General features: G+C 46.9%; 1 protein-coding gene across 4 annotated transcripts; it reads right to left on the bottom strand.

Moving 5' to 3' along the window:
- Nucleotides 1–331: 331 nt before the first annotated feature.
- Cbln2 (cerebellin 2 precursor) lies at nucleotides 332–8,051 on the bottom strand. 4 transcript variants are annotated; one of them, XM_015990038.3, is made up of 4 exons: nucleotides 7,599–8,051; nucleotides 5,396–5,920; nucleotides 2,451–2,570; nucleotides 332–2,246 (listed from the first exon to the last, which is right to left on the bottom strand). In XM_015990038.3, exons 2-4 carry the CDS (start codon nucleotides 5,750–5,752, stop codon nucleotides 2,049–2,051), a joined length of 675 nt encoding a protein of 224 aa, XP_015845524.1. In that variant the 5' UTR covers nucleotides 5,753–5,920; nucleotides 7,599–8,051; the 3' UTR covers nucleotides 332–2,048. The 4 variants fall into 4 exon arrangements, with proteins under 4 accessions (XP_015845524.1, XP_015845523.1, XP_006996761.1 ...); XM_015990037.3 differs by having other exon boundaries at nucleotides 7,572–8,011; XM_006996699.4 differs by lacking the exon at nucleotides 7,599–8,051 and adding an exon at nucleotides 7,062–7,336.
- Nucleotides 8,052–10,198: the final 2,147 nt, after the last annotated feature.

The raw sequence follows: 10,198 nt of genomic DNA, 5'->3' as shown, positions 1-10,198 counted from the left end.
AACGTCATTTTAATAGAACAAAGCTTCTTATCCTAATTCCTTGTTCATGTTAGGACAGAAAAGCTGAGGACTTTAATTCAACTATCACTATACAGTGTCTCCTGCACTTGACCTTTGACCATGAAATTCATCCTCACATACAAGTTGAAAACAACTGAGCCTTCTCAAATGTTCGAATCTTTGATATTACTAGTTACCTCTTAAGCCTTAATTTTGTCTTTTAGCTCTCTCCTCCAAAATATTACTCTTTGAAAAAGTACGTAAGTATAAACTGAATATATCTAAGTGAGCAATACACCCCCAGAGACCTATGGCTGCATCAGTATTGTGCGTGTGTGTGTGTGTGTGTGTGTGTGTGTCTGTGTGTGTGTGTGTGCCTCTGTGTGTGTGTGTCTGTGTCTGTGTCTCTGTGTGTGTGTGTGTGTGTGTGTGTGTGTGTGTGGGTGTGTGTGTCCCCTTTATAAACAATCACAACATAAATTTAACATCCTAAGTTCCGTGGTACTTATCCTATACCTCCCCATCATTTTGAGAGAGACGATGAGGAGGGACTAGAGCAAGACAGACATCAAACCCGTTTATTCTGAATCTTAAATTATGAGTTTTATAGTCAATATTTTGGTTACATTGTTACACAAAGGACAAATTGACATCCAGTTTGAGGTCTCATCTTTGATTGCTTTGGGATTAGTGACATTTCCTTGGCGCACACATACTGCACCAGGTCTCTCAGCTGCAACTGAATAGTGTTGCTGCAGGAGATGCCAAAACAAGCAGGGTTTGTAAAACCACTGGTGGGGTACAGCAGCCAGTACCTTCAATGGCTGTGACTTCCAGTCCAGGTGGCTTCTGGCCAGGTGTTCATCCACAGAGTGTCAACACATCCCTCTCCATGACAGATCAAAGGAAGGTCTCCAGGAAGAGGCGCTGGTCCTGTTTCTTTGAAGCATCTGGTCATTGTGTGGTCACTCAGAGGCAGATCTAAGTCACCACTGAGACACATCAGGAGGAAAAGCAAAGGGGGGATTGGGTCACCTCAGCTCCACTTTTAAGGGATTCATAACCAATGAGGAAGGCCAGGCTCTTAAAGGATCCCAGAGTATAAATTAAAAAATAAATAAATAAATAAAATCCTGGTTGCAAATTTGAAGATGCATTTGAGAGAGACTCCAGGGAAGAACATGCAGAATGGTCTATCTGCTGTCCTTACTTTGAAAAAAGGACTTCTTCCCCCACCCCCTGGTTTCCTCTCATTCAAAACAAAGTATGCAGATTTTGTTTTGTTTTGTTTGATCTTATACAAGTACTGAACATAAGTTTTGTTGTTGTTGTTTTCTCTCCAGGACCCCAGGATGAAAACTAAGTAGGTTTGAGGCGTGAAACCTGAGGAAGGAAAAGGAAGCTTCCAGAGGAAAACAGAAAATCACTGACAATACAAAACAAAAGTTGCAGTTCAGTCGTGCAAAATTTGCTTCTCAGGATAAAGCACTTTTGACAGGTCCCCAATGCCCAGCTCCCTCCCCATCCTCCCAAGACCCCAGGGGTAAGCTACAGAATGAAAATGAAGCCGTTCTTTTTCTTAAGGCTATACACACACACAGAACACAAGTCAAGGACTCTCTGGTAGGTGGTTCTTTGCTGGGCTCTTGCGTTGAGCCCTGACTGCAGCGTGCAATCCATCTGAGGGTCAGCAGCATCTATGTCATCAGGACAAGGAAGGATACAACGTACAAACAATAGAAGGTAAGTCAGTGGTTCCAACAATAAAATCCGATATTGACTTTACAATCACAGGTACAAATTGCTCAAATCGATAATTTCATTTCTCCTTAAGACCTTGTCGTCTAAAACTAATTAGAGGCCAGGTTCCCGAGGAATTGTCAATAGTCAAAGAAAATACTGGAGCTTTAGAAGAAGATCATTCTTCTACGGCAACAATCTGATGGAGGTCAGCCCAAGCCATCCTATTCAGACAAGTTCAAGGTGTTACAGAGGGCAGATCCCTGGTTCCTGATCCAAACCTTCCCACTGTCAGGGTGGCTGCATGTCTATAGAGGAAACACCAAGAAGCCCGAGAATGTGGAGTATTTCCAGCCTCCCATGAGGTTCCCTCTCTCCAGTTTGAGATGAACTTTGTCTTCTCTTTCCATAAGCAACAGAACACCATTGCTGGCTGCTTCCCTGGTTACATCCTGGTCTCCTGCGAACGCGGAGATCACCGGGTAGCCATTCTGCATTAAACTGACCTACAAAGGCAGAGAGGAAGGCTAAGCAGATCAGAGACCACCTCCTTCCCACGCCCTGTTCTCTTCCTCCCCTAAGGATTGTCACCTCCATCTAACTTTGGGAGCCCACACCCCTGGAACCTGGAAGACAGGCTTTCCAGATGGCTCAGAGCCCCACTCCCCATTTACCAAGCATCCAAGGGCTCATCTTTCACACTGACTCACCTGGATTGTTTGTCTGTTGTACACTTTGACCACGTGAAAGCTGAAGCTATAGATCCCCTTCCGTGGTGCTACAAATATACTGGAGGCGAGGTCGAAGTGGTTGCCGATGTTTACTAAAACCTGAAAAAGAAGAGGGAACAGCACACCTCAATGGGCTTGCGTTTTCTCCATACTTTCAGGTAACCGCCAATGTTAGCTGGCTTGTTGGTATGGAGGACAGGTGCCCCTAAGTCCACAGTGTTCCTCAACAATGCCAGCAGCAGTGAGTACCAAATCAAAAACATCCAGGGGCAGAAATGTACACCAAAGGTGTCCTCATGGTTTCCAGTTAATGAAGACTTTGGGAGTATATTTTAATTGCACCTTCAAATAGTCTATGTAAGTTTTGTATGATGATACAGATGATACACAGGGAATGGAGAGAGATGGGAGACAGTCAAGCCAAGAAGAAACCTGTAAATTCAGCCTACTTTTTTTTTTTTTTTTTTTTTTTTTTTTTTAGGGGGAGGGTCATAGGGAGTTCAACCTGAGGCTGTGTTTAATAATTAAAACTTCACATGGAATGGAGAGTGAAAAGGTGGTGGAGAGCAGACCAGTCCATTCCATGAGCTCACTTAAGTGGAAGTAAGAAAATGGCTTCTATGAGGTTTCGATGTCCAGGATCTTCCAACCTCTAGCAGTATACATGAGGTGCTTTATAGAGAGTGTTGGATGAGGACGAGTTTGGCAACAAACACTGGCTGCCCTGTTCAACTTCATTCTCCTCTTAGCAGTGCTTGCTCTCTGGCTGAGTGTTGGGAGCAAGTAAAAAAGCTTGAACAAACAAAGAGGGATTGAACTGGTAGCCTGGACACTCCTAGTCCAAACTAAGGAAATTCCACAGCAGGTGAGATTAAGAACACAATTAGCTATTAGCAGAGGATTATGTGGCCCTGCTGGTAGTTTTCCTCAAATAAAAGAGGAATAAGAGTTGCGGGTGACAGCAGAATATGAAGAGAATCAAGCTCCTCACCTCACTCCTGTTCTGTTCAAAATAGAATCTGGCTACTTTGTCCACATCCTGTTCCCATCTCTCCTCCTGCAAAACCCCAAGTTCCTTAAAATAATAAAATGACCCGCTGGTGTTTTATGCTTGAACAGAACAAACAGGTAGGAGCACCAGAACCCTGGATTGTCTTTTGCCTGATCAGAAAGTAAAGCTCCACTGCCCTGTCGGTTACTTTTTACAGGACTGTATAGGCTACACAAACTCCCAGTGCACAGTGAATTACTGCAGGTAACCGCTGCCGGCATGGCTTGGGGAACACTGCATCTTCATCATGCTGTGAGCACCACTTCAGCCCACTCCTGGGCAGGTGTCTCACAGGCACACACACTCTGCTGGTTGTTGAGGACAAAGCGCCTGGGCTCTGATGTCTGTGCTCAGTCATGGGAGAAGGAAGCACTCCCGTGCGCGCCCTTTTTGTTGCCTGCACTCCCCTCTCCACCTCACCCCCTCCATGTGGATTTTAAATTCTGGAAACATGTAAATTCAAGGCTTTATGTGAATGAAAAGACACCCAGCCAGGCCCTGAGCAGAGGGCCTCCACCGCTTACAATCTCCCTCATTTACAGCCAGAAACCAGGCAAAGTTAATTTGTCTGTAAAAGCAAGATTCCTATTATGATTTGACCCTGTATCGGAATTTTCCTGACAACTCTAGAAATCAGTGGATCTGAAAAGACTGTGAGTATTATCTGTAGGACACCATAATTGAAATATATATATATATATATATATATATATATATATATATATATATATGAAGTAATAATGGATAAAGAAGAATATGAGTTGTATTTATGCCTATATTATGCTGTCTTATTTGGAAACAATGAAATGAAATATTTTTGCTTTTTAAAGCAACTTCCCTAAACCCTCAAATGCATGACTTTTAAAATGAATACAACAGTCTAAAAAGAGATCAAGTGTGTGCACTGGCTATAAATGGGTTTAGAAGCTGGCTCCTGGACAGAGGGAAAGCCAGTAGATAGTAACTCCATCTGTGTCTAGTGAGGTTTCAGGACTCCATTTTACACAAAGCCCTTTGGCAAGAGCATTAGCTGATTAGAAAAAGCATGAAAACCACTCTCATCTTTTCAATTTCTGAAGACTGATAGGAATCACAAGAAGAGAGTACACAGAAAGGTCACCACCCAGAGAAACATTTACATATCCATTTCCCTAATCCTTGGTTGCTTGGCCCAGAGGCCAGAAATTAAGTGGCTTAAAACCACTTAAGTCATGGGCCTTTGTCTTGTTAAATGTATAGTCATGCTATGCATTTATATTTGAACATGCTATACGGACATCCTGCAAAAGTTTCATTTCCTGTGCATAGCAGATACATGGCCACTTGGTCTTGGTATATAAGCAGAGCACAAACTGCTGTCTTCCCCATCCTTCCCACTTATTTTCTTGAAAATTAACATCTTGTCACTGAATCCCACAATATAGGCAATAGGTTCAGCCCTCTGTCAGACTCCTCTTTGAATGAGAAACTCTCTTACATGCAGCATCTTTAAGAGGAACCCCTCTCCCCAGATGTCTGAAGATTGGTCACCACAAACACTGCCTTGCCCCCAGCAAAAGGGAAAGAACACTAGGTTTTCTTTCGGGGAAATGTATTTCCTATCATCCGCTTTACCAGACCCGTGGAAAGCCTGGGGAGCCTTACAGGCTCTCAGTAATCCTTGCCAAGAGAGCTGGTGTTTAAAAACAAACTCTGCAGTGTGTTCAAGGGGGACTCCAGGAAAGCAGAGTAGTAAAAGAAGCCAGCCATGTAAGGGCAAGGCAGATGTGGGGAAAACCAGCCTGGCACTCCGCCTGGAGATGCAGGGAGCCCTAGTTAGTTGGGCACACCGGCCGGTTCTCCACTCATCCGCAGGTGAGCAGGTCAGTCTAACCTGGTCGAAGTAGATGGTCATGGTACGGTTGCTCATCTCTGACGGCTCATGGTTGGTGCTCCTAGTAGCGGAGAAGGCCACCTTGGCACTGCCTGAGCGCACAGATATGCCCAGGGAAGAGGTGACGGCACCGTCCCCCGATGGGCTGGAGTCGCACACCACCAGGCACTTGCCCTCTAGCACGATGGGCTCCGTGTCGTTCTGAGCCCTCACAGGGCAGCAGGCGGGGAGCAGCAGCAACAACAGGGCCAGCGCCGCCCCCAAGCTGGAGCCAAAGTCGGCTGGCTCACGCAGCGCCCCCCGGCGCCCGGGCATGTTCAGCGGTGGCCCTCGGGGGTCCCGGCCAGGCGCGGGCATCTGGGCTGGGGGGCGCCCGGAGGACGCCAAGGCCGGCCGGAGCCGAAGAGATGCCCGGGTGCGCACAGGAACACGCAGGACGGGAGCAGGAGCCTTCTCTAGGCTGGATCCTCGGCTGGCTGAGATGGTCAAGGCCAAATGGTTCTCAGAAGGAAGGCACCAGCGGACCTGTCGGGGGCAAAGAACCCAAATCCTTAGGCAGGAAGGTGTGCTTAGGTGGGGCAAGTGGCTGGTGCTCTCTAGCCCCTTCGGGATGGCCATCCCTTTGTTCCCCCAAAGTTATTTCCATTCCAGATGTAGCATAATGGATCCGAGAAAGCTCTGTCGCACCAGTCAGCAAGTCCAAACAGATTCCTGAATCGTGCGCGGAACCTGGGGTTCTGGGCTAAGATTCTGTAGGACCTTGTAAAAAGGGTTGGGGACCTCTAAGACGGCGTCATCACCGTCGCCCCCTGCCTACTCATTCCAACACAACCAGAGGAATTAAATGCAGTCAAAGGAAAAAAATGACGCCTCATCAGCTTAATTTCAGTGGCTTTCTGGACAGCCGCAAGGAGAAAAATCTTCCTCTCCCCGCCTTTCCCCCTTTACCTCAATTTTTCTACCCAGGAAGTAATTTTTAAACACTCCTTATCGGATAAAAAGAATCTACCCCCCACCCCCAAAGGGGAAAAAAAAAATTAAAAAACTCCAGAAAGCTCCTTGGGCGGATGAGATTAAAAAGAAAAAGGAAAGCACAGGAACAGAGAAAGGCGGGATGGGGGTGGGTGAGGAGCGAAATTCTAACACCCACTTCCAATGTCCCTGCAGCCGCTGGCGAGCCCCCTAGGAGAGCCTGGTGGAGTCCTCTCTCTGGCAAAGGCAAGAGCCGATTCCAGCACCAGAATCCCAGGATTTTACTCATTTGCAGGGTCCTGTCTCTGTACCCCACTCCCCTTCTTCTGTACCTTTCTGCTAACTTACGCGGGTTGGCACTTTTAGCCGGTCCCCTCTTCTTCAGCTAACCCAGAGAGGCCATTCCAATACCCAGCCCAGGAACACAGACAGAAAGAGCCCTCCCCTCGCCACCCACGCTCTCCGAGCAACTCTTCCAGTGTTCTTTCTAAGAAAAGAGAAGTTGGGTTTCAATAAACATCCTGTCTGCAGCTCCTTCACAAAGGATAGCGGACCACCTCCCACCCCCAACTCCGCCACCGGCCGACTCTCCTCTCTTGAACCCCCAGCACTCACGTTACTCAAGGTTCTGGTGAAGCATCACAAAAAGGCAACTAGCAACCAGATCCCGGAGCTCGGGGAGGGGGTGGGTTACCTGGAACATCCATGATGGGCGAGCACCGAGGTCCGCGAAGTTGGTTTGCTCAGAGAAAATGAGGCAAGAGGGAGGAGGACACCTCGGAGCACGACCCTTCTCCCAGAGCTTGGCCAATAACCGCGCCGCCCCGCCCTGCCTCCTCTCCTCCGGGTCCGCTCGGGCTCCGCAAGCACACCACGCCCCGGCCCCACGCGCCCAGGGGGAGCCCCACACTGCGCGGCGCTCCAAGCTGCTCAGCGCACCGCGGTGTCTGGAACCCACACGCTTCCCGCTCTGCAGAGCCGCGCCGAGCCCGGGAACCGCACCGCTGCGCGCGGCCTGCCTCTTCCGAGTCCCGTGTACTCCAGCAGCCCGCGCGCCCTCCGCGCGCCTCACTGACAGGATCCCTGGGTCCCCCTGCCTCTCCCCCAGACTCCAGAGGGCACAGCCCGGAGCTGCCAGCTACCGACTCCCCGCTTCTTTCGTCCTAGAATCCACAGCCCCTTCCCTCGGACTCCCTCCACGCACCTTGCCAAGCCCGGGTCCGGCTCTCACCTAGACACCCAGCGCAGTCTTCCTAGGTGCCTTCTTAAAACTAGGCGCCCCCGGGTCTTCTTCCAGATTCCTTTTCTTTTCCAAAGTCCCTCCAAGTCTTAATCCTGAACGGAGTGGCCACTTTCATAATTAAAGGGGGTGGGGGACGGACGTTTGAAAAAAAAAAAAAAGAAAGAAAGAAAGTATTTTTTTTTTTTTTTAAGGGAGGAAAAAGCTTGGTAATTTAATGGTTTTAGAACTGCAATTCCAAATCTCCGTTTGTGAAACGTCAGCTTTTGGCGCAGATTAAAGAAGCGCTTCCTCGCCTGGGTTTATGTGTCTGCTTCTCTGAACCCCGGGGCTTGTGGAGCGCGGTGCCAGCGCGCGTATTTATTAAAACGCAGTCTCTGGGCTCTGAATACCCGGGGAGACACGCGGGGTTCCGAGCTGCGCCTGGAGAGCCGCGAGATGCGCAAGCACGGACGAGGGGCGCCACCTACGGGTGCTAAAGGCTCCCGGACGCGGGCTGCAAACTAACCTACCGAGTGTGGAGGAGTACACAGGACAAAGGTGAGGCTGGAGGATTGTTTTCCTTCACCCCAGCCCCAAAAATAGCCCTGGGGGCGGCTGCTCAAATGCAACAAGCTTGTCTTTAAATATTCTTTCACCTTGCAATTCACAGTAGCCATGTTTATGCTTTTAGTTCTTTACCCCTCTAACGTGTAACTCTGCCAAGATGTATGCGGAAGTGGGTTTATCATGGGCTATTACAACCCCCATAGTATTTGCGAAAACCTTTGAGCTGGGTAATACATATCGACATTGAGCAAAGGCAAGGTGGCTTTTTAATGTGGACTCTATAATCTGATTTTTTTAAAAAGCATCATTACAAATATGTTTGCTCTGTCTTGGATAGTGTGCCTTTCTGATAGGCCAATGAGCAGACTGGGGTGGGGGGTTTCCCAAATCAGCCCATGTAGTTCATTAGAGCATAGCATGTGCCTGTGTTATTCCTCCAGACATCGCCACATCCTTCTCTCTCGCCTTTGAAGATTTCAGTCGCTCTGCTTCTGCTTTATGAGACCTATCTTCTCAGATAGGAGATGTTGAAGACCCGTGTTGTCGGTTCTTTCATGGCTGTTCTAGGCTGGAAGGCCTATGCATTGAAGATGCTGTGCATGTCCAATCAGTCCAATAAAAAAGGGGGGAGGGCCCCAATGAAATCCACAGCATAGGTTTAGTTGAGACCACAGGTTTCCCATGGGTATCAGGGTAGTGGTTGAAAGAGCCTCAGAGACAAATGCTTCCTGCTTAACACAACAAGCAGAACACTACAGACTATAAAATAACTCCAGAATCCTTCAGTCCTACACTACTGTCAGCGGAAATCGTTAACTTGCAGGTGCCACGCGCTGCATTTCCAGGAAGCTTGTAAAAGGCACGGCAGCCGTGCCTTCTATCGTTTTGTGAGTTTAACTCAGCAGAAATAGTGCAATCTTACTTCAGTTATTTTACTCTAATATTCTCTGAATTTGCTCGACTCTGCCGTAGAAGTACAATTGTTTTGTGCCATCAAGACTGAATTGGATGTAAACCTGTCAGCGGAGAATAAGAAAACACAAAAGAAATGTGAAGCCCACTGAAAGCAAGAGCAGCTTGCTAATTTTGAAACTGAAAGCTTTGCACACATCTAAAATCTTTAAACAATTGTTTAATTAAACAGTTTTCCTAAGTGCTTTGAGACATTTCTTTTGATATAAACAGCTGAACCAGTTCATCACTGCCTTCGAGACAAACAACAAAATAAAGTCAAACAGAACAAAACCACTTTTGCATGTGGCTACAGCTGTACACACATAACACACTAAGGTAAAGGTTACATGCTGAACTAGGTTATGGTGTAAAGGCAAGTACACGTATGAAATGGAATGAAAAACACGTTTGAGTTCCAACCTGAGCTTCATAGTTCAATAAGGAAGTTAGACGTTGTGGAAAGTATCAGATTGGCAGAAAAGTGGATAGTTCATCCATCCATCAATTGGTAGTTCTGCCTACCAGATCTTTGGTCAAGAGCTAGGTCTTTAGCTTGTAAATGTGTTTAGAAAGACATCCAGGGCACTGAATTAAAAAGGAAAACTTCAATGTGTACTTCAATAGTTATATATCCTGCTCCATATTTTTGTTCCTGGTAATTGTTGTTATTATTGTCATCAGAATATGGACAATAGATTCTGTTCTCTTAGGTGAAACAGCATTTCCATGGGCAATAATAATATCAAACATGTCTTGAGCGTTTGTGATGTGAAAGATACTACCTTTGTCTATCATGTAGCAGACAGCATTAGGCCTATGAGAAGCACCCTGAATAAGAGACATATGTCATATGTAGATAATGGAGAAATAGTATAATGTCAAAAACTGCATTTAAGGAATGGCTGGGGAAGTTAATTTTTTGTTTGTCCCAAAATAGTTATCTCTCAGAGAACTGAACATAATCTTCACTGGAGAGAACCCATTGCTGAAAAGTAATTCCAGCTTGTGTTGGTCTTTAAACCTACTACATTATATTTGTGGATTTCTTCTAGATGTGTCTTAAATATAGTCTCTAGTGAGTCCCATAT

This window comes from Peromyscus maniculatus, chromosome 19 (assembly GCF_049852395.1).
Source record: "Peromyscus maniculatus bairdii isolate BWxNUB_F1_BW_parent chromosome 19, HU_Pman_BW_mat_3.1, whole genome shotgun sequence".
NCBI lineage: Eukaryota > Metazoa > Chordata > Mammalia > Rodentia > Cricetidae > Peromyscus > Peromyscus maniculatus.
This window is presented reverse-complemented; position numbering and strand designations above follow the sequence as displayed.

Bases quoted from the DNA above. Each gene is read 5' to 3' on its own strand.
- Cbln2 (XM_006996699.4), bottom strand. The intron at 2,571-5,395 runs GTTAGACTGACC...CTTCTTTTTCAG, and splicing joins TGACCATCTACTTCGACCAG to GTTTTAGTAAACATCGGCAA. The intron at 2,247-2,450 runs GTGAGTCAGTGT...CTGCCTTTGTAG, and splicing joins ACAACAGACAAACAATCCAG to GTCAGTTTAATGCAGAATGG.